The 24,836-nt window shown below is 36.2% G+C and overlaps 1 protein-coding gene across 17 annotated transcripts in view; it reads left to right on the top strand.

Annotated features, from left to right (window-relative positions):
* The window catches only part of CSNK1G3 (casein kinase 1 gamma 3), a 122,632-nt gene that overhangs the window by 77,140 nt on the left and 20,656 nt on the right, over positions 1-24,836 (top strand). For 6 of the 17 annotated variants that reach the window (XM_060415664.1, XM_042250298.2, XM_060415666.1 and 3 more), the window contains 3 exons: positions 110-194; positions 7,085-7,233; positions 12,305-12,397. In XM_060415664.1, coding sequence (XP_060271647.1) covers positions 110-194; positions 7,085-7,233; positions 12,305-12,397 — 327 coding nt within the window. Of the gene's footprint in view, positions 1-109; positions 195-7,084; positions 7,234-12,304; positions 12,398-16,200; positions 16,297-24,836 lie in introns of all 17 variants that reach the window. The other 11 variants (XM_060415667.1, XM_012178214.5, XM_060415668.1 and 8 more) reach the window with 3 other exon arrangements.

Here is a 24,836-nt window from a genome sequence, read left to right as displayed (position 1 = left end):
TTTGTGTTTCTTTATTGAATTCAGTAAGTTATTAATTTATTAAGATACTTTCTTCTAAGTATTTAATTTTAAAATTACTTCTCAAGAGTTTTTTTTTTTTCTATTTTAGGCTGACACATTAAAAGAGAGGTATCAGAAAATTGGAGATACAAAACGAGCCACCCCAATAGAAGTATTATGTGAAAATTTTCCAGGTAATGAATAATGCTGTATTGATACATGTGCTTATTATACACAGAAAACTGTAAGTGTTAATTGTCATTACTTAAGTTTATAAGTACTTTTTTCATGCTTAAAAATATGATTTAAAGGATGTCAGCATTTGATACATAGACCACAGGGGCACTTTACATATTTGCTTTGTAAGATGGTATTAATGGAAAAAAATCCTTCTAATAGTGTTGGCCAGTACCAGCTAAAGTAGTAGTTTCTTCAACAACATACTTTCAAGAAGTTGAAATATTTGCTCATAAATACCAACTGTAAAGTTTTGGTATCCAGTTTTAGTCATTTGAATCTCAGTATCAATCTCAAAGGATGTATGTGATATATGATGTAGTCTAGTTTTCCAAGTACAGCAAAATCTACTAACCTTATTACTTTTAGGCTAATTTTTTACTTTATGAAGATAGTTTTGTTCTCATGTACCTTTTTGGCAACTCACATGAAGTCATTCAACAAAAATTTACTCAAGATTTCTAAATTAATTAATGGATAAGAGTAATGTGTCCATAATAAGTTAAAATACCTGTTATAATATGTTGTTGTTCAGTCCCTAAGTCATGTCCGACTCTTTACGACCCATTGGACTGTAGCATACCAAGCTCCTCTGTTTCCCACTCTCTCCTGGAGTTTGTTCAAATTCATGTCCATTGTGTCAGTGATGCTTTCCAACCATCTCATCCTCTGTGGCCCCCTTTTCCTTCTGCCTTCGATGTTTCCAGCATCTCGGTCTTTTCCAGTGAGTCGGCTCTTTGCGTCTGTTGGCCAAATATAGGGCTTTAGCTCCAGTGAATAAACAGGGTTGATTTCCTTTAGAATTGATTGATTAGGTCTTCTTGAAATCCCCGGGACTCTCGAGTCTTCACCACTGCCACAGTTCGAAAGTATCAGTTCTTTGACACTTAGCCTTCTTTATGGTCTCTCATATCTGTACGTAACTACTGGAAAAACCATAGCTTTGACTGTATGGACCTTTTGTCAGCAAAGTGATGTCTCTTCTTTTTAATATGCTGCTAGGTTTGTTACAGCTTTCCTTCCAAGGAGCAAGTGTCTTTTAATTTCATGGCTGCAGTCACTGTCCACAGTGATTCTGGAGCCCAAGAAAATAAAATCCGTCACTGCTTCTACTTTTTCCCCTTCTATTTGACAGGAAGTGATGCTACTGGATGCCATGATGTTATTTTTTTGAATGTTGAGTTTTAAGACAGCTTTTTCACTCTGATCTTGCACCCTCATCAATAGGCTCTTTAGTTCCTCTTTCCTGTGTGCTGTTAGAGTGGTATCACCTACATATCTGAGATTGTTGATATTTCTCCTGGCAATCTTGATTCCAGCTTGTGATTCATCCAGCCTGGCATTTGCATGATGTACTCTGCATAGAATTTAAATAAGCAGGGTGACAGTATACAGCCTTGTCATCCTCCTTTCTCAATTTTGAACCAGTCCAGTGTTTCATGTCCAGTTCTAACTGTTGCTTCTTGGCCCACATACAGTTTTCTCAGGAGACAGGTTAAGGTGGTCTGGTATTCCCATCTTTTTAAGAATTTTCCACAGTTTGTTGTGATCTGCATAGGCAAAGGCTAAAGCAGAAGTAGATGCTTTTCTGGGAGTCCCTTGCTTTCTCCATGATCCAACAAGTGTTGGCAGTTTGATTTCTGGTTCCTCTGCCTTTTCTAAACCCAGCTTGTACTTCTGGAAGTTCTTGGTTCACATACTTCTGAAGCCTTGCTTGAAAGATTTTGAGCATAGCCTTGCTAGCATTCAGTTGCGTATATCTTTCCCTTTATCCCTTGCCTTTTACTTCTCTCCTCTCCTTAGCTTCCTAATCCTTCTCAGACAACCACTTTGCTTCCTTGCATTTGTTTTTTCTTTGGGATGGTTTCAGTCACTGCCTCCTATGCAGTGTTATAAACCTCAGTCTATAGTTCTTCAGGCACTCTCTCTAGTGAATCTAATCCCTTGAATCTATTCTTTGTCTCCACTGTATAATCATAAGGGATTTGCTTTAGGTATAGTGGTTTCCCCTACTTTCTTCAATTGAAGCCTGAGTTTTGCAATAAGAAGCTCATGATCTGAGCCACAGTCAGCTCCAGGTCTTGTTTTTGCTACCTGTATAGAGCTTCTCTATCTTCAGCTGCAGAGAATATAATCAGTCTGATTTTGGTGTTGATCATTTGGTGATGTCCATGTATAGAGTTGTCTCTTGTGTTGGAAAAGGTGTTTGCTATGACTGATGTGTTCCCTTGACAAAATTCTTTTAACCTTTGCCCTGCTTCATTTTGTATTCCAGGCCAAACTTGTGGATAACTTTTTCTTTTTGCATTCCAGTCCCTGAGATTATGAAGGGCTTTTCAAGTGGTGCTAGTGGTAAAGAACCCTCCTGCCAATGTAGGACACTTGAGAGATATGGGTTTGATCCCTGGGTTGGGAAGATCCCCTGGAGAAGGAAATGGCAACCCACTCCAGTATTCTTGCCTGAGAAATACCATGGACAGAGGAGCCTGGCAGGCTACAGTCCTTGGGGTAGACTTGCAAAGAATCAGACATGACTGAGCAGACATACACAGAGCCTAATTATGAAAAGGACATCTGTTTTTGGTGTTAGTTCTAGAAGGTGTTGTTGGTCTTCATAGAACCAGTCAGCTTCAGCTTTTTCAGTATCAGTGGTTGGAGTATAGACTTAATTATTGAGATGTTGAATTGTTTGCCTTGGAAATAAACCAAGATCATTCTGTCATCTTTGAGATTGTAGCCAGATACTGCATTTTGGACTCTTTTGTTGACTTTGAGGACTGCTTCATTTCTTCTAAGGGATTCTTGCCCATATAGTTGATATAATGGCCATCTGAATTAAATTCACCCAAATCTTGTCCATTTTAGTTCACTGATTCCTAAAATGTTGATATTCACTCTTGTCATCTCATCTTGACCATGTCCAGTTTACCTTGATTCATGGACCTAATATTCCAGGTTCCTATATAGTATTGTGCTTTTTTTTTTTTTTTACGTAATTGGAGGCTAATTACTTTACAATATTGTGGTGATTTTTGCCATACATTGACATGAATCAGCCATGGGTGTACATGTGTCCCCCCATCCTGAATTCCCTGCCCCACCTCCCCCTGCACCCCATCTCTCTGGGTTGTCCCAGAGTACCAGCTTTGAGTGCCTTGCTTTATGCATCAAACTTGAACTGGTCATCTGTTTTACATACGGTAATATACGCATTTCAATGCTGTTCTCTCAAATTGTCCCACCCTCGCCTTCTCCCACAGAGTCCGAAAGTTTTTTCTTTACATCTGTGTCTCTTTTGCTGTCTTGCATATAGGGTCGTCATTGCCATCTTTCTAAATTTCATATATATGCATTAATATACTGTATTGGTGTTTCTCTTTCTGACTTACTTTGCTCTATATAATAGGCTCCAGTTTCATCCACTTCTTAGGATTGACTCAGATGTGTCCTTTTTCATAGCTGAGTAATATTCCATTGTGTATATGTACCACAACTTCCTTATCCATTTGTCTGCTGATGGACATCTAGGTTGCTTCAGTGTCCTAGCTACAGTATTGTTCTTTACAGCATTTGCTTTACTTTCACCAGCAGACAGAACCATAACTGAGCATCGTTTTCCGCTTTGGCCCAGCCGCTTCATTCTTTCTGGAGCTATTATTAATTGCTCTCCACTCTTCCCCAGTAGCATATTGGGCACCTTCAGACTTGGAGGGCTCATCTTCTAGCATCATATATCTTTCCCTTTTCATATAGTTCATGGGATTCTCCAGGCAAGAATACTGGAGTGGGTTGCATTTCCTTTTCCATTGGATCACGTTTTGTGAGAACTCTTCACTATGACCCATCCGTCTTGGGTGGCCTAGCATGACATGGATCATAGTTTCATTGAGTTATGCAAGCCCCTCCACCGTGACAAGGCTGTGATCCATGAAGGGGGTTGTGATTTATGCAGTAACAGTCAATGAGAACAAAACTTGAAGGTAGAAGATGGAGCTTATATTCAGTTCAGTTCAGTTCAGTCTCTCAGTCGTGTTTGACTCTTTGCAACCCCATGAATCGCAACATGCCAGGCCTCTCTGTCCATCACCAATTCCCGGAGTTTACTCAGACTCACAGCCATCGAGTCAGTGATGCCATCCAGCCATCTCATCCTCTGTCGTCCCCTTCTCCTCCTGCCCCCAATCCCTCCCAGCATCAGAGTCTTTTCCAATGAGTCGACTCTTCGCATGAGGTCACCAGAGTAGGTTGCTGCAAAAGTAATTGTGGTTTCAGACCGTGAATTTAAATCATTGTAACTAGGCTCTGACACATCTTTTTTAATCAAAATAGGAACCATTACAGACAACACAGTTTTGTCCACGAGAGAGAAGTTTGTTTATTCCTGTAGCATAAAAATCCGTGCTTCCAGATTGGATGAAGTCTTGGAAAGCATTTTCTGCCTCCTGCTGATGGAAGCATTTTCCCTGCAAAAAAGTCATCGAGATGCTTAAAGAAGTGGTTATCGGTTGGCAAGAGGTCAGGTGAATATAGCAGATGAGGCAAAACTTCTTAGCCCAGTTTGTTGACCCTTTGAAGCGTTTGTTGTATGATGTGCAGTCAGGCGTTGTCATGGAGAAAAATTGGGCTATTTTTGTTGACTATTGCTGGCTGAAGGCATTTCAGTTTTCAGTACATCCATTTGCTGAGCATACTTCTCAGATGTAATGGTTTTGCCAGGGTTCAGAAAGCTATAGTGTAACAGACCAGCCAGCATCAGACCACCAACCAGTGACTGAGCATTTTTTGGTGCAAGTTTGGCTTTGAGAAGTGCTTTGAAGCTTCTTCTTGGTCCAGCCACTGAGCTGGTTGTCTCTGGTTCTCATATAAAATTCAGTTTTTGTCGCATGTCACAATTTGATTGAGAAATGGTTTGTTGTTATAGAGTAAGAGAAGACAGCACTTCAAAACAGTAATTTTTTTGACTTGCAGTTGACTCATGAGACACCCACTTATTGAGCTTTTTCAGCTTTCCAGTTTGCTTCAAATGCTGAATGACCATAGAATGGTCGACATTGAGGTTTTTGGCAATTTGTCATGTAAGTTGTAGGAGGATTAGCTTCGATGATGCTCTCAATAGGTTGTTGTCAACTTCTGATGGCTGGTCACTGGGCTCCTCGTCTTCAAGGTTCTTGTCTCCTTTATAAAACTTCTTGAACCACCACAACAATGTATGTTTTTGTTAGTATTTCCAACGCCAAATATGTTGTTGATGCTGCGAGTTGTCTCCACTGCTTACAACCCATTTTGAACTTATATAAGAAAATCACTTGAATTGGCTTATTGCCTAACATAATTTCTGCAGTCTAAAATATGTATACAATAAAAAGCAAGTAATTAGTCATTAGCAAAAAAAATAGTGAGGAATGTGCATTAAAATGATGTATAACCGTACTTACTTAAGAATGTATTCCAATATCCAATGGCAGTGTTCAGCCATGCAAAACCACAGTTACTTTTCCATCAACCTAGTGTCTCACTTCAGTGTTTGCAGGTTCTCTTGTACAGCGCTGGCATTATTACTGTAAAAGTATCAGCAGCGTAGTCTCAGGTAGCCCTTTTTCGAGTTTGCTTTTTCAATTCATTGATAGCAAACTTTAGTTATATGTTTTGTTTTCTTGCTATCACATCTAGAACTGGAAGATTAAAAAAAAAAAATCACTTGATTATATAGTACCAAACATTTTAGCTATAGGCAAATTGGCTCTACATTAAGAAGCTTGTACACATTTCTGCAGGAATATGGGAGTGCCAGAATAAACTAGATGATTAGCTAGAAAGTAGAATATTGGGAGTGCAGAGAAGGCAATGGCAACCCACTCCAGTACTCTTGCCTGGAAAATCCCATGGACTGAGGAGCCTGGTGGGCTGCAGTCCATGGGGTCGCACAGAGTTGGACATGACTGAAGTGACTTAGCAGCCGCAGCAGAATATTGGGAGAGTCACCATGTAATTGGGTTGGTGCTACTTTCGTGCCTCTTAGGCTATGGGTTACCCTGTTCTTAACAGCTGCCATGAATAAATTGGATCAGCTAGGTATAACCTACCATCTCTTATTATAGTACTCACATGTTAAAACTGTTTTACTGATTGCTCACCATTTTGCTTTTTGATTTTTATGACTTTTTCTTTCTTTTACTTCTGGAAAAGATGACCTTTTAAAACATATATATCTCTAATGCATTTGGGAATTATAATACCATTCAATTATGTATTACCAAATATTTGTAACTTTTATGACCAGAAATTAATAAAAGAATTAAACTGTTCTCCTGAATCTGTTTTAGCTCTATTTTGCTAGATCTGTTGGGTAGAATACCATTTAGCCTAGGTTAAATATTTGAATCCTCTTTTGGTCAGTTAGTATCTGTCACAGATTCTAAAGGAAATCCAGCAAACGAGTGCAGATGCTTTCACATAAAAATCAGCTCCCATCAGTATTAACAGTATGAGCTGAGTATGGTGTTTTGTGATTAAATAATTATGCATTGTTGAAATTTCTATTTCAACCTTCAGTACTATCCAAGGTTTCTATTAAAAATATTATTTTTTAAAAATTTCAGCCTTTTCTAATGAAATGAAGCAAAAATAATACTTGTTAAATCTCAGGTTTTTCTTTTGTCTCTGATTCCTTTCCTCCCTTCTTTTCACCCTTTTAATTTTATTGTTATTAAGTTCATAATATTTTAACTGATAGTAGAATCTTGCTACTTTTTCATGTGTTCTGATAATACTTGTCCTGTTATTTATAATTTTATTATTAAATGTATATAGAAAAGTTTAATCAGAGTAATTTTTATTTTCCTTCTAGAAGAAATGGCAACGTATCTTCGTTATGTAAGAAGGCTAGATTTTTTTGAAAAACCAGATTATGACTACCTAAGAAAACTTTTTACTGACTTGTTTGATCGAAAAGGATATATGTTTGATTATGAATATGACTGGATTGGTAAACAGTTGGTGAGTACTACAGGCTGTATAAGAAAAACAAAAGATTATTTGTAGTACTTAGCTTCCTTTTTCATAGTAGAGATCCTTTATTTGAAGAAATGAGAACAAATGAATTTTTATTTTGAAGTATAGTTGATTTACAGTATAAGTTTTAGGTGAACATCATAGTGATTTAATATTTTTATAGATTATGCTCCATTTTATTACCGAATAATATCTATATTTTTCTATGCTGTACAGTGTATCCTTTTCGCTAATTTATTTCATAGATGGCAGTTTATGTCTCCTAATCCCCTACTCTTGTCTTGCCCCTCCTCTGTTTTTTCTCCTCACTGGTAACCACAAGATTGTTCTCTATATTTCCAAGTCAGTTCCTTTTTTGTTATATTCATTTGTTTGATTTTTAAGACTCCACATGTTAATGATAACAAGAGTATATTTCTCCTAAGCATAATACTCTATAGTTCCAGTCACATTGTTGCAAAGGGCAGAATTCCATTCTTTTTTATGGCTGAATAATAGTTTATCATACAGTCTAGTTCAGTCGCTCAGTCATGTCCGACTCTTTGCGACCCCAGGGACCACAGCATGCCAGGCTTCCCTGTCTATCACCAACTCTTGGAGTTTACTCAGACTTATGTCCGTTGAGTCGGTGATGCCATCCAACCATCTCATCCTCTGTCATCCTCTTCTCCTCCTACCTTCAATTTTTCCCAGCCTCAGGGTCTTTTCAGATGAGTCAGTTCTTTGTATCAGGTGACCAGAGTATTGGAGTTTCAGCTTCAGCATCAGTCCTTCCAATGAATATTCAGGGCTGATTTCCTTTAGGGTGGACTGGTTGGATCTCCTGATAGTCCAGGGGACTCTCAAGTGTCTTCTCCAACACCACAGTTCAAAAGCATCAATTCTTTGGTGCTCAGCTTTCTTTATGGTCCAGCTCTCACATCATACATGACTACTGGAAAAACCATAGCTTTGACTAGACGGACCTTTGTTGGCAAAGTCATGTCTCTGCTTTTTAATATGCTGTCTAGGTTGGTCATAACTTCTCTTCCAAGGAGTAAGTGTCTTTTAATTTCATGGCTGCAGTCTCCATCTGCAGTGATTTTGGAGGCCCAAAAAAGGAAGTCTGTCACTGTTTCCACTGTTTCCCATCTGTTTGCCATGAAGTGATGGGACCAGATGCCATGGTTTTCTGAATGTTGAGCTTTAAGCCAACTTTTTCACTCTCCTCTTTCATTTTTCAACAAGAGACTTTTTAGTTCTTCACTTTCTGCCATAAGGGTGGTGTCATCTGCATATCTGAGGTTATTACTGTTTCTCCCAGCAGTCTTGATTTCAGCTTGTGCTTCATCGAGCCAAGCGTTTCTCATGATGTACTCTGCATATAAGTTAAATAAGTAGGGTGACAGTATACACCCTGACGTACTCCTTTCCCGATTTGGAACCAGTCTGTTGTTGCATGTCCACTTCTAACTGTTGCTTCCTGACTTGCATACAGATTTCTCAGGAGGCAGATCAGGTGGTCTGGTATTCCCATCTCTTTCAGAATTTTTCACAGTTTGTTGTGATCCACACAATTAAAGGCTTTGGCATAGTCAATAAAGCAGAAATAGATGTTTTTCTGGAACTCTCTTGCTTTTTCTATGATGCAATGGATTTTGGCAATTTATTCTCTGATTCCTCTGCCTTTTCTAAATCCAGCTTGAACATCTGGAAGTTCACGGTTCACATACTGTTGAAGCCTGGCTTGGAGAATTTTTGTACATTACTTTGCTAGTGTGTTAGATGAGTGCAATTGTGTGGTAGTTTGAGCATTCTTTGGCATTGCCTTTCTTTGGGATTGGAATGAAAACTGACCTTTTCCAGTCCTGTGGCCACTGCTGAGTTTTCCAAATTTGCTGGCATAGTGAGTCCAGCACTTTCACAGCTTCATCTTTTAGGATTTGAAATAGCTCAGCTGGAATTCCATCACCTCCACTAGCTTTGTTCGTAGTGATGCTTCCTAAGGCCCACTTGACTTCGCATTCCAGGATGTCTTGGTCTAGGTGAGTGATCATACCATCATGATTATCTGGATCAACAAGATCTTTTTTTATATAGTTCTTCTGTGTATTCTTGCTATCTTTTCTTAATATCTTCTGCTTCTGTTAGGTCTGTACCATTTCTGTCCTTTGTTGTGCCCATGTTTGCATGAAATGTTTCCTTGGTATCTCTGAGTTTCTTGAAGAGATCTCTAGTCTTTCCCATTCTATTGTTTTCCTCTGTTTCTTTGCATTGATCACTGAGGAAGGCTTTCTTATCTCTCCTTGCTGTTCTTTGGAACTCTGCATTCAAATGGGTATGTATATCTTTCCTTTTCTTCTTTGCCTTTCTCTTCTCTTCTTTTCACAACTATTCGTAAGGCTTCCTCAGCCAACCGTTTTATTTTTAATCTCTTTTTCTTGGGGTGGTGTTGATCTTTGCCTCCTGTATAGTGTCACGAACTTCCGTCCGTAGTTCTTCTGTAACGTTTCTTTTTAAGATGTTTATGTTTTATCTTCTTACTTTTGGCTGTGCTGGCTCTTCATTGCTACACAGGCTTTTCTCTACTTGCGGAGAGCAGGGGCTGTCTCTAGCTGCAGTGTGCTGGCTTTTCATTGCAGTGGTTTTTCTTGTTGTGGAGCTTGGGCTCTAGGGCTTGTGGGCCTCAGTTGTGACACATGGGCTGTAGAGCACAGACTCAGTAGTTGTAGCACTCAGGTTTAGTTGTCCCAAGGCATGTGGGATCTTCTGGATCAGGGATTGAACCCATGTCTCCTGCATTAGCAGGCGGATTCTTTACTGCTCAGTGACCAGGGAAGCTCCTCTCCACATCTTCTTTGTCCATTCATCTGCTGCTGGGCACTTAGGTTGCTTCCATATCTTGGCTGTTGTATATAATGCTATTTTGAACATTGATGTGCATAAACCTTTTGAATTAGTTTTTTTGTTTTCTTGGGGTATATACCCAGCAGTGTAATGCTGGATCATATGGTAGTTATACTTCTGGTTTTTTGAGGAATCTTCATAATGTTTACCACAGTGGCTGTACTCATTTAAATTTCCACCAATAGTGCACAAGGGTTTTATCCATATCCTCACCAACAATTGTTATTTTGTGTCTTTTAATAATGGCCATTCTGACAAGTGTGAAATGATGTCTCATTATGGTTTTGATTTTAATGTCTCTGATGCTTAGTAATGTTGAACATTTTTTCCTGTATCTCTTAGGCATCTGTATGTTTTCTTTGGAAAACTATCTATCCAGATCTGCTTATTTGTTGTTTGTTTTTTTTGGTACTGTATGAGCTGTTCATAAATGTTGACTATTAACCTCTTTTCAGTCATTTCATTTGCAGATATATTCAATAGGTTGTGTTTTCATTTTGTTGATGGTTTTCTTTGCTATGCCAAAGCTTTAAAGTTTAATTAGGTCCCATTTGTTTATTTTTGCTTTTGTTTCTTCTACTGTAAGAGACCCAAAAAAATATTGCTACAATTTAAGTCAGAGTGTTCACTTATGCTTTCTTCCAGGAATTTTGTGGTTTCATGCATAAAGGTCTTTAATCTGTTTTGAGGATATTTTTGTATATAATGTTAGGATATTCTGATCTCATTCTTTTGCACACAGCTGTCCAGTTTTTCAGCACCACTTACTGAAGAGACTATCTTTTCTTGTTTGTATACTCTTGCTTCTTCTGTCATAGATTAATTAGGTTAATTGACCATATATCTGTGGGTTTATTTCTGAACTCTCTTTTCTGTTGACATGTGTGTCTGTTGTTAAGCCAGTACTGTGCTGATTTGATTACTGTAACTTTGTAGTATAGTCTGAAGTCAGGGAGTGTTATATCTCCAGATTTGTTCTTTTTTCTCAAGATTGTTTGACAGGGTCTTTTGTGGTTCCATATACATTTTAGGATTGAGAGTAAATAATTTTTAAAGGATTCATTCTTTGAGTTTTGTAAAAATGGAGAATTTGGAGTCTGCTTTTTAGAGTAATGGGTTATTTTGAATGTTTTACTTTTGATTTAGTTCTTAATATCAAACATACTTTTTAAAAATACAGTATTCTAGTGATTACTTTAAAAGATCAGCTAGTTTTCTCTTCAGTCATTGCTCAAGATATTCATAATTTTAGAATATACTTTAATTATTCTAGCAGTGTTAGGTTATTTTGCAATAGACTGATACTTAGGTATCAGAGCAAGTTTAGGTTTCTTTATCTATAAAAACTGCCCCCAAAATTTGTCTTGATCATAACTATGGGATGAGTGTCATTATTTAAATGAACACAACATTAAGTTCTTTTTTTGAAGAGATGACTTAAAAGAAATCAAATATTTATTCTCACCAGTCTTCTTTTTAAAGAATAAGAACGCCTTACAAAATTTACTTTAATTTCAGTTCACTGATACCAAATTTTGTCCATATTTGGAACTACCAAGCTTTCAGATTCAAGTACTTTTAAACAGTTGACTTACTTAAATGTTTAATCTGTATTTTCCTTAGCTCCAAAGTGATTTGAATATATATTGTATCTAAAATGCAAACCTGAATATACTTTGATTAATGCATTTATTATGAAATTTTGAATTATATTTGAACATTTAAATTTTATAAAAGTCTCTTCTGAGTTAAAATATTGACAGTAACCAATTTTATTAGCTTATTTAAAAAATTATTCCCTTAATTTTCATAAAGTACTTTTTTCTGTTTATATGTTGGCTTTGGAAATGAGAGACATAAACAAATACATTTTGTTTTTTTTGTAAGAATTAACCTAAAACGTAATGGTAACATTAAAAGGTCTTTTGTTGATATGAAAATAAATACTTTATAAACTACTGAAATATTTTTAAGCTGCTTTAAATAGTAGTTATAATTTCTTGCTTTAATTTGGTATATTTAACGACATATTTTAGGGAAGATACCTTTTCTTAATTAAGGCTTCATGTAATAGTATCTTATTATTTTTTTATTATGTTAAGGTTCTAAATAATTTAAAATAAGACTTCTGAAGTAGAATGCATTGATGCTAATTGTTATTGTGTCACAGCCTACTCCAGTGGGTGCAGTTCAACAAGATCCTGCTCTGTCATCAAACAGAGAAGCACATCCACACAGAGATAAGATACAATCCAAAAATCAGGTTTGCTGTCCTTTTAGATATGAACTGTCTTGATTTATTTCTGTATTACCTTCTCACTGTTTATCAATGCATTTGGTGTTTTATCATGCCCAGATGACAGCTTTATAAGTTGTGCATGTGTTTGCACATGTGTGTATACGTACGTATATATACATATTGAATGATTGAAATACATATCCTTTTCTTCTATAAAACAGACCATATACAGGCATATTAAGGATAAAAATGCACATATTTTCAATGCATAGGCTATTTCCCCTAATGTTCACATTAATATTGTTTAATCACAAATCCTGATTAATGGTGTTAGTATAAACTTTGAGAATATTGTTCTGTTATAATGGAAGTATTTGGATACCCTGTTGGAATGAATTGTAATAGTAGTTGTTCTTTCTAACTGTAGTCCAGTTTAGTGTAATAAATTATTTACTGAGTTCTGTTGTTTGAAAGCTACTGCTCTCCACATTGCAGAAATGCAGAAGTAAGGAAAAACATACAACCAGTGAGAAATGACTTTGTAATGAGTGGCTAAGAGCTCACTGAACCTCTGGAATCAATCAGACCTGGATATGGCAGGTTACTCATTCACTCAAAGCCTCAGTTCTCATCTATAAAATAGAAATAATGCATGTTAATTCCTAGCATATAGTAAGCATTCATTAAGTCTCAACTCTTGTGGCTGGTGTCCTTGTTATCATTATTACAATAAATTCACAAATAACTACATAACAATGCAGAATAAACTGTACCATGGGAGATACATTAATAAAGTGACATAGAGGATCATTGGAATATGTAGGATTTATATGCAAACGTGGTTTTTGAGATGAGCATGAAGAATGAATGGAATTCTTAAAGGCAGCCTAAGGAATAAGAATTTTGGAGAGAGTGAGCATTAAAAAATTAGAAGCCAAAAGTTTAAAAATGTGGAATATGTTTGAGGAGAAATAAGCAGTTGATTTGGAGCAGAGAGCAGGTTCAAGACAAGATATAGAAGATTCATTGAAGAGTTGTATTTTCTGGGTAAGATAAATTGGAAGCTGTTGAATTTTTGAGCAACATTTTCACTCGTCTTTTTTATATAAAGAAACCTTACTGAATCCATTTTTGACAGAGAATTTTTGCTGTTACATTGAATTAAATGGTATCTTTAGAACTTTCGGTTATAACCCTTTTTGGAGAGGGGTAGTGTGCTCTCTGTTTTGTATTCCATCAGGGTTGAGCTGAGCGTTAAAAAAAGACATCAAAGAAGAAACACACTTACTAAAAATCATAGTCAAATAAAATGCTACATTTAGGAAGTATTTATAGTTTTCTGCTTTGAAGTATACACAGTTTAAAAAAGATTAGTTTTATAATTTTGCCTTAGAAAAACTGGGCAGTAAAGGGTCTTATATATAAATTACATCCAGTATAAATTAAGAGACATTGATAGCTTGAGTACTCTGATAAGATGCTGTATATAGAAAGAAATGGGAGAAGTGAAGACTTTGAGTATGTGTTTTATAAACCAGTTAATTTCTCAAATGTATGTGGAACAAGACCAGTAATTCATGTTCTGCGAGGATCTCTACTTGAGCTATTAGGTATTGTAATAAATGAAACTGTTCTTTTATTGTTGAATTAAATTATTCTTGAAATAAATTTAAATATTTTAAAGTTTTAACTTTCTACCTGTTTCAGATATGTCTTGCTAGCTCTTTGCTAGCTCACTGAGGGTGGGAACTGTATTTCATTGATGTAGTCCTTCTTGCAATAAATGTAGGGAGTCAAATTTTTTTTTTTTTCAGGAAATCCTTTAAGATAGCCTATATATTGAATTTGCAACCTAGATATGTAAATATGTTTCTTATCATGATAGAAACATTGTATATCTAGAAAAAAAATTTCTTAACTTATCTGTGTTGCAGTAAACAGCTTAAGTTGTGTGATAAATCAACAGTTCATAATCCCCAAGGTTAATTCTTTAAATGTCTGAAACCTTTGTAATATCCCCAGATAAACAGTTTTAACTTAGAGTCAATGGTTGAAGTTCAGGGGATCTTGAAATTTTACAGGCAATGTTGGGTGGATGCGAATGTTTATTCTGAGGAGAGGTTGCATAGCTTTTGGTGTCTTCTTAAAAGGTCCATGATTCCCAGATGTTGCCTGCTGTCCCATGGTCTTATCTAATTTATTTCACTTTAACCTACAAGTCAACTGAATTCTGGTGATAAATTTGGAGCATTTAGTGAAGGGACATTAGAATTGTCATAATTGTTTTGATGACATATTTTATGCCACAGAGTATGTAGTTTTGTATCGTACAATTTAATTTAGGAAGCTTAGTGCCAGAACATTTATTCTCTGTGTTTACTTGATTTTAACATCTCTTCTCCTAAAAGGTTACTCTGGCCACTGATATTCTTAGTCTGCATATAGCCCAGTGTACTTGACACTTTGTGGCAAGATTTTCCTTACTTTAGTTGAAAAAGAAAGAAAAGAGCCCTGAAGTCTTTAGCTGCTGCTGCTGCTGCTAAGTCGCTTCAGTCGTGTCCGACTCTGTGCGACCCCATAGACGGCAGCCCACCAGGCTCCCCCATCCCTGGGATTCTCCAGGCAAGAAAACTGGAGTGGGTTGCCATTTCCTCCTTCAATGCATGAAAGTGGAAAGTGAAAGTGAAGTCGCTCAGTCATGTCCAACTCTTAGCGACCCCATGGACTGCAGCCTACCAGGCTCCTGTAATTGTGGTAATGAGCTAGGTAGTAATATTGGGAAAATAGTAGGCTCTCAGTTTGAATCCCAGGTGTACTGTTTGCTACTTTGTGATGTGAAAGAAGTATTTAAAGTCTTAGTGTCTTCATCAGTAAAATGAGCATAATACTTTCTGTCTCAAAAATGAGATAACACATATAAAGCAGCCAATGCAGAACCAAACGTGTGATAGAAACTTAAATATTGTATTCCTTCCCCCATAGTGGTACTGTCCACATTTTCCTGAAACATAGAAGTTGCTCCCTATTAAGCCGTTACTCAATTCTTTTAGTAGATTATTATTTAGTTTGTGGTTATTGCCATACAGGCTGGCCAGGTCATCTAAAATCTTCAAGAATTATCAGCCTGTTTCATGGAAATAGGTCTCTTAATTTGAACCAGATGAAAAAAAAAGATGAAGGAAGCAAAGGGATTCATATATGAAAGATTGTCACTTAAAAAATTTGTTTTTCATATCTATTTGGTATTCTGTATAGCAGTTCTTATTTTTCAAGGAACTTTTCTGTTTTCTTGTATTATCCTCACAGTCAGAAACAGTGTACTAAGCAAGAAGAGAAAATTTTTTAAGTTTTCTGAGACCTTAAGTGTGGCTATTTAAGTAATGTCTTTTTTTTAAACGTTGTTGGAAGTAGTTTTCTTATCAAAAAACCAGTGGGGACCTCTACTGTAAGAAAATATAGTGGATAGCTTTTTAGAACATTTCATAGTTTATGGAGTGTTTTCTTGACCACGTTATTTTTACCTCTCTAGTTTTTGTTAACTTTATTTATAAAATTAGAGAGTGGAGTCTATGATATCTAAAGTCCTTTCACTTCTAAAATTCTGTGGTGCTATTTTATTTTTGTGGTTGATCATTATATAATTATACCAATTTCATTGAAATCTCTCCACATTCACTATGCAAAGATAACTGCATCTGTGACTCAGAATAGTAAGGGTTTAAAAATTTTCCTTTTATACATTTGTTTTCTATATTATTAGGATGCGATGTTTAACATTTTGGGTTTCTCTTCTTCCATGCATGCCACATGCATTAAATAAATGGCAGTCGACAGACCACAGGGCAGCTTGGGACTCCCAGCAGGCAAATCCCCATCATTTGAGAGCTCACCTTGCAGCAGACAGACATGGTGGCTCGGTACAGGTATTTTCTGATTTTTGCATGAGTGATTATTTCCCAGATTTATACAACTAACCCTTTTTGGAACTCATGGCATGATTTCTTATCCTAATGAACAACTTGTTGCTGAACTCTCCATAATTCTATTCCTTTGAATTTAACCAAAAAAGAAAAATTAACATGGTCTAGCAAGACCACCTAAGGGATACTAAGATTTTGCCTTTGTTCATTTTTGCAAGCACATGCAACAGTATTTAAGTAAGTTGTACTGAGAACAAGTTAGAAAAACAAAATATATTATTGAACTATCTGTTAAACTTTTTTGTCCAGTAATAAGCTCAGTCTTTTTTAATGCTTTAAGTAATAGAACATTTTTATATCTTATCCTTTCATTATTTTGCTTCCTTTAAACTTATTTAAGCAGTTATTTAACATTTTCATTCTCAGTCCTTAGAATGTATTTTCTGATTAATTGGTCAAATAAACATGACCCCAGTTTTACAATGACATATTTTGTTTTATTTGGATAAAGTAAAACATGGAGAAAATCATTTCAAGGACAGGTATCTATAAAACATTTCCCTCTATTTTCTGAATATTTATAAAAGTTTAAAGTTGTCCCTTAGTCTTTTGATGTGTTCCTTTCCCCCCCTTTTCTATACATTTAGAGATAACTACTATATTCTTCCCTTAAATGCCCCCCTAAATTTTAATCTTTTATATGTATTATAAAAATAGGAAGAGATTACTGAGTCTCTTATTTCTTTTAAAAATGTCAGTTTAAGATAATTTGAATGCTGGCTTAAAGTAATTGAGATGAGAAGTGTTCTCTCAATCCATTTCAGTCTAAAACCTATTTTTGATTTTTTTCCTCCACATACTTCGACTTGAACAATTTTTTGTTATATTTTACCAAATTTATATTTTTCTTCATATATATTAATCTGAATCCATGCTTGGTTTTATTCTGTCTTGATTTGAACTCTGAAAAAGCCAATTCTTAATTAAATCTTATGAGTTATCATGTTTTTCCCACCTTTAGCTTTTAGAGGTAGTTTAAATTGTGAAACCAACTTTTATAGAATTTTGTAGTCTGTGGAACTTTCAGTTATGTATTAACAGAAGAATTTGAATAGTGCTGTCAAATTTTGGAGTGAGGGATTCAGAGGCAAGGGAGCCTGAGAGGTAAAACTTTTTTGTGATCTAAATTCATATCATTGGAAAAGTTAATTGAGGAATTTATGTTTAATTTGCATAAACACAACTGGATTGTGTATGTATCTGTATACATTTACGTGTTTCTAAGTGTTGTATGTTTTTATAGCACGTGTCTTGCTCAGGGTTCAGGGAAATCTATAACAAGATACTGTTAGAAAGCTTTCCTACTACTTCTGTACCAATGCTGCAAATTTATCAATAGTTCTTTCTTTTCTACTTTGTGGAATTCCCAAAGATGGCTCATGGGATCTCTTTGTACTGTCAAAGGGTGAATGAGTTTCATTGTTGGCTAATCATTCCAGTATTTTATTCTATTTTTTCACATATTCTCAAAGATATATTTTAAATCTGCTTATTTCTCGTCTTTCTAAAACTTTTCTGCCTTATAAAGATTGCGTCTGACTTCATTATAATATTTAGTAAGTGATCACTTTACTATTCTGGTAAATCCGTAAATGAGTAAAAATTTTTACACTATTTTTCAGTTACTTCCTGAATTAACTTGATGTGATGAACATTAAGGTAGTTTTACTGTTTAAGGTAGTTTTACTGTCATGGAAAATTTGCTAGCAGCATAGTAAGATCATGCATGAATCTTGCTGCATCGCAAAATGTTGTTATGTATAATTTAAAATTTGAAAAGTTACGACACTGGCATAATTGGACTAATGAAGTGGTAGTCTAAAAATTAATAATAGTGAGAGGAAGTAAAGGTATCTTAACCTGAGCTAATATGATTATTCTAATAATTGAATACTATATTTTACTTTGAATGAAAGAAGAAGGGAAAGCAGTGTGTTGTTTTCATTCTCATCATTTGATAAGGGAAGATATAAAGAGAAAGATCTTTTTACTAATACACAGTATGAGAAGAATTTGCCTTGAGGTTCTTTGTTTCATGGTTGTTAAACCACCTATTGGACAAAGTTTCAGTCACTGGCTTTGCAAGGTGTGGGAGACCTGGGTTTGATCCCTGGGTTGGGGAGATCCCCTGGAGAAGGGAACAGCTACCCACTCCAGTATTCTGGCCTGGAGAATTCCATGGACTGTCCATGGGGTTGCCAAGAGTTGGACACGACTGAGTGACAAAGATCTTACATGGCATTTAAAAACTTTTCCTCAACCAATACTAAGGGTGTATCATCAAATAGTTTTCAGGAAATACATTTACAAAATAAGTAGATTGCTATCTGGTATACGAACACTTCTTGCCTTTTTGACCTATAGAAAAATCCTAAATCACTATTTCACATATGCCCTTTGGAGTCTCTATTTGAACTCCTTATCTTTTCAGAATTATTATATATATATTATAGGTCAGATATATAGGTTACCAAGTTGATTTATTTGTGGTTAGCAGCATAATTTCAAATTTCATGCCTTAGATTATTCATCATAACACGGGGATATTAATGATAGCTTTATTCATGGTTTTGTGAGAACTTTTTAAAAAAGTATTTAGCATAGAGTCTAGGGCTAAAGAAGTACTAAATAGTACAATCTTCTATTGCTTTGGCAAATTAAGAAGCTTGACTAGTATTAGTATTGACAGTACTTCTCTGAAAAGTGAAGTATAGAGATGTAGCCAAAAGAATGCATTGTGAAATGGGGTTTATCTAATTTTATTCTGTCTCTTCAGTTAATTTACTCATCAGAAGGATAATGCCACCTATTTGATAGACTTTCCTCACTTAAGAGATTAAGAATAATATTCAGATATCGTGAAGTCTGTATTTTCAATCTGTTCTTGGCTTGTATGTGATTTGGAAAATTTCCTAGGGGTGCAAGTGAATCACTGGTAATAAATACGGTTGAGAAGCCTAGACCTACCACTTCCAGTTTCTTGCCTATTCATTATACAGCAAATATATATAAATGTCTAACAGGTGCTTGGCACTGTGCTAGTAGGTTCTCTGACTAAAGGAGAGAATAACAGATACAGTGTCTAGAGCTTTCAGTTAATGGGAAGAGATAATAAACAGGTGGTATGATAAGTGGAGAAAGTACAGGGTGCTATGAGAATATGTAGGAAAAGCACCTAACTTGGATTTAGCAAGTTCAAGTTTCCTGAAAAAAATATTATTTATATTTTATTTTTTCACATGTTTTCAAAGTGAAGAATCAGTAGGACTTAGCATTTGAAGAAGGTAGAAGGGGTTAAGAGAGGAGTGTACCAGGCAGAGAGAACTGTGTGTAAGATTGTGGAGGAGAGGGAGACAGATTGAGGAATTAAATGCAGTTCTGTCAAGCTATTGTGTTTTGAGAAATGAGGCTGACAGGCAGACAGGAGGGGAATTGTGAAGGACCTAAAAGTTTTGTTATTAAATTTGGGTTTTGGTCTAAGGGTATTGGGTAGGCATAAAGAGAATTAGAAGTAACTTGATTAGCATTTAAAGAGATACTTTTGAGACCAGATGGAAGGGAGACAAGTCTAAGGTGGGGCCACAACTATCAAAAGTCGACAGTTGAGAGATGATGGGTAGTGGAGATGAAGAGAAACTAAAGGACTTGAAAGACAGAAGATACAATTTAATTGGGTATGCAACTTGAGGGAAGGGGAGGGGTCAAGTTATCCTTTTTGATAGGTTTCTACCTGGCAAATCAGGATTTCCAAAATGAGGTTTTAAAATGTACCACTGGCAGCAGATAGTACTAGTCTCTAATTCCACTGTGTTGAACTTTTCACTGTAACACAGTTCATGGAGCTCTATGCTAACTAAACATCTGATCTGTAAAAGCTGAGAGGTCATGGCAAGCAGAGGGAAGAAGACAGCTGTTATGGGCACTACTCAGAGAACTATTTTACTTGGCGTGGCATACCTTCTGACTGTTGGAAAGCTCCTCTGCTTGTCCAGCCTTTCTTTTTTCATGTAAGGAAGTGTGTGACACTGGGGAGAAAGGGCAGAATCGCAAGTGGTGCAGATGTGTTTTACAGCCAGGCACTGCTGATGAAATGAAAGAATAATATTACTTGTTATAATAAGCAGTCTGATATTTTAGTTGTCATCACTTCAGAAATGCAGATACAGGTGATGATAACAGAAAAAGAATCAGACAAACATATCTTGAAATGATAAAACATACGTGGTTAAAAGTCAGGAGTAATAGATGTCATATCTGAGTCAGTTCTCCTTTATGCTAATTGTTAATGCAGGTCTTTTCAAAACATTTCAGATAATCAGTTTTAGTTTTCTTTTTCAAATTTTTGAAAATACTGAGGTCCTAACAAGGAAAAAAAAATTGAGTAACTACAACAGTCATCTCTTTTATTTTTTGGGGGTACTAAAGTCTGGAAAAGAGAGGTTTGTAGAATGAGAGAAGTTACATGCCTTTATTACATAAATAATTTCCAGTTCCTCCTTTTTTTTTTTTTAATTTTAGTTTAGGAAATCCCTTGTTTAGTTACAATTGGGATAAATCAGCATTACACATTTGTTTTGGTACTCTTTTTTCTCTTTTCTGGCAGTAAAGAAAGATTTTAATAGCTACTGTAGTAGGGAAGAGAATATAGTGTAAACTGAGCTTGCTCTACCCAAAACAAGAGGCAGGAGACTTTTGGAATGGTTGGGATTTTGTTGACTGAAAAATATATTCACAATCTAAAAGTTGAAAGTTTTGTTATATTGAGTGGGAATTTTCAGGACGTCAAGCCTGGAGGCAGTATCTTAAGTAACTCTAAGAACTGCTCTGAGGAGGGGAGGGGAGAGCTAGGATATGATATATAGGAGTTTTGCAGCAAAGGGCTGGTAGTCTGAACATTGAGAGTGAAGTCACTCAGTCATGTCTGACTCTTTGCTACCCCATTGACTATAGCCTGCCAGTCTCCTCTGTCCATGGAATTCTCCAGGCAAGAATACAGAAGTGGGCTGCCATTCCCTTCTCTAGGGGATCTTCCTGACCCAGGGATTGATCCCGGGTTTACTGCATTACATGCAGATTCTTTATTTTCTGAGCCACCAGGAAATGAAAGAAAACCAGGTATCTCATGGTAAGGAATTTAACACTTTTCCAGTATCATTTGCAGTAACATCTTAAAAGACTGGGATACTCAAAGAATAGAGTGCTGTTAAGTCTAAGTGAATATTAGATCACTCAGAGATCTAATAGAGAATCCATTTTGGTTTCTCTTTGTTGAAAGTCACTGAGAAAGTCACTGGGCCTTTGGGTCATCAGTTGGAATATTAATTATATTTCTGTAGCTTTTAGAATATGTTAGAAAGCTGGTTTCATACAGTCATGTTGAACCCTAGTACAGGTCTAGTAAACTCTTTGAAAATTACTTTTTTAACCATATCTCGTTTACTAGTGTGCTCTCTTATAGATGCCTCTAGAAAAAGCTGAGTGTCTTAAGTAAAATGTTTTCTTTTTTTTAGTATTTCTAATATATTTTTTGACTAGATGAATATTTATTTCATTAATATAGTGTACCTCTACTGAGCATTTGATAACATGCTCACAAAACTTCAAATAGAAGTTAGGAAGATAGTATTCTAACGAATTTGAATTCATTCTATTCTGAAAGTAAATTAATTGGCATTTTAACATCCTTCAGTACTTGTCTTTGTACTCTCTATGATAATGATTTCTTTGGAATTAGATGGGGCAGGCAGGTGTTAATGAACCATTATTTTTCGCCCTTGCTTAGCTACAGGCTTTTTGCCCACTGCCTCCCATTTAACTCTGATATTGTGAGAGTGAAACTGTAGCCTAGTTACCTTTTTTTAAACCTCTTAAAATGAGAATTACGCTAAGTTTCTTATCAAGTGGGAATAACAGTGAAAATTTCTTTAAGAACAAGAACAGCAACAACAAAAATCCTATAAAATAGCTGAATTTCCTTTTGAAACGTCAAACCTGAAAGCATTTGTGACGTTTAGATTTGTTGTTTAGTCGCTCTGTCACGTCTGACTCTCTGCAACCCCGTGGACTGCAGCGCGCCAGGCTCCTCTATCCCCCACCGTCTCCTGGCGTTTGCTCAGACTCGTGTGCATGGAGTTGGTGATGCCATCCAACCATCTCCTCCTCTGAAGAAAGTAGCCTGATGAACACTAAGGTTGCAAAGATTCTGATGTTCTAGTTTGAATTATCATTCTAGAAATGTCACCTAAGTGGAATCATTCCTCAAAATTTGGCTTACAAAAATAATTTTTGTTTGTTTGATCCTTTGCCTTTGGTTTCCAGGAAGATGTTGACACATTGTTTATAATATCATGTCTTTGTTTCTTCTTGTAAGATCTGTGTAGAAAAGACCACTCGTTTTCGGAAACACTTTTAATGCCTGATTCACTCTTAGGTCATTGCTGTTAAGTAGGTCAGCTTAACAGAACTCTTGTTACCACATTGATTGTGTTCTGACCTTGGGCTGGTGGCTTTTACTCAGAGGGTTAGGGAATCTGAGGAGCCCAGGAAAAATTACATTTAAATTTTTATAAAGTCAGATGTTAATTTCTTTCTAATCTGATCCTGATCAACCATGTAGAATGAAATTTGAAACATTTCACTAAAATAAAATTTATTGAAGTCTGATATAACTTTGTAATGAAATTATATGAAATGAAGTAAATCAGATTATATAATTATAATGCGTGTATAGGTGCTGTTGCATGGAAATTTAGAATACTGGAGTTTCAAATTTTCATTTATGCTGCTTAAGAAAGGGAAGACACATCAGAGGAACTGCCTATAAGTTGATGGTGTAAGGAGTGTCCTTCCAACTATGTAGGGCCATTGAACAAAAAGGGGTGGGGGAGAAACCTGTTGACTATCATGTTAAGGAAATAAAAGTGGAAATAGTTCATTGAACTGTTAGTTATCAACTACATGCAAGGCACTCTGCTAGTTAAAAGTGATGGAGAATAGAAGAGTATGGGATAAGAATTCTGCTTTTTAGCTTCTTTCCAGTTCAAGGTAGAGGCTCTGACGTTTTAAAAATAAAGAAGCCAATTATATTCAGTAATGAGAACAAATAAGTATCTTTTCACATTTTCAGAAAGAGAGAAGATTGGCACAGTACCACAGAGTATGACAGAAAGGAGGAAGCAGGTGCCCCAGAAGCTGAGAGGGTGGCTTAGGACTATTCCTCCCGTTGAATTGCCTCTAAAGAGGATCAAGGCAGCTTTGTGTTTTCAGCTGCAGGAACAAATGCAGTGCTCATTTCTTAAGTACTTGTTCCATATAGGCTATAGGAAGTGGAACTTGTATAAATCATGACCTAGTCTAGATACATTGATTGATTTCTGGTTATCTTCCTTGAGTTGGGGGGAGAGGGCCTATTTCTCTACACTGACTGTTAAGTCTACCAGGACAGAGATGTTTTTCTGTATTGTTTACTCTGGTATTCCAAGTTCCTAGAAGAGTGCTTGCATGTTGTTGCCTTTTAGAGCTTAAACTTTTTATATATAATTTTATCTAATATTTCTGGCCGTGTTGGGTCTTTGTTGGTACGCAGGCTTTTATCTAGTTGCAGTGTGCAGTGGCTACTCTCCAGTCGTGGTGCGAGGGAGGCGGCTTCTCTTGTTGCTCAGTATGGGCTCCAGGGTGCCTGAGCTTCAGTGGTTGCAACACATGGGCTCAGCAGTTGCAGCTCCCAGGCTCGAGCACAGACTGAAGAGTTGTGGCACATGGGATTAGTTGCTCAACAGCCTGTGGGATTTTCCTGGGATCAAGGGCTGGACCCATATCTCCTGCTTTGGCAGGTGGATTCTTAGCCACTAAGCCACCACAGAAACCTGGAATTTAAGTTTTAGAAATACCGGTCTCTGTAAATGGAAGTGTTAAGTCTACTAGTCACCTGTCAGCTCTGACACTTAGACTTTTGTTACATCATAAAGAGATCACATAGAGAAAGCATCAAAAATGAGTTTGGGAGTTTTGAGCCTGGAGGTCTGGGAAGTGGGTAGGGCGTTAGTAAAAGTAGAGACTATAGGAAACGTAACCGATTTAAGAAGGAATATGATAAATTTGGTTTTAGAAATAATGAGGTGCCAAACTTCATCTAGCTAACTAACCATGTAGGTGAGTGGTTAGGCTTGGGGAATCCTTTTTGTAAAGGTAATAGTTGAAGCCGTTCTTTAGGTTAGACTGATGGTAATAATGATGGCCACCATTTATTGAACTCTTACTATATGCCAGTTACTGTATTTTATATGTTAATTTTATTTTCTATTCATATCAACCTTATTAAACAGATAACTTCTGTTTCCAATTTCATAGTTGAGAATACTGAGGTTTAGCAAGGTAAGGTGTCTTCCCAGAGTCACATAAGTGGTAAGTGGTAGAACTAGGTTTTGAATCTAGCTCTATCTCACTTCAAAGTCATTAGCTGGTGCCAAGTGATAGATGTACAG

This window comes from Ovis aries, chromosome 5 (assembly GCF_016772045.2).
Source record: "Ovis aries strain OAR_USU_Benz2616 breed Rambouillet chromosome 5, ARS-UI_Ramb_v3.0, whole genome shotgun sequence".
Taxonomy (NCBI): Eukaryota; Metazoa; Chordata; class Mammalia; order Artiodactyla; family Bovidae; genus Ovis; species Ovis aries.
This window is presented reverse-complemented; position numbering and strand designations above follow the sequence as displayed.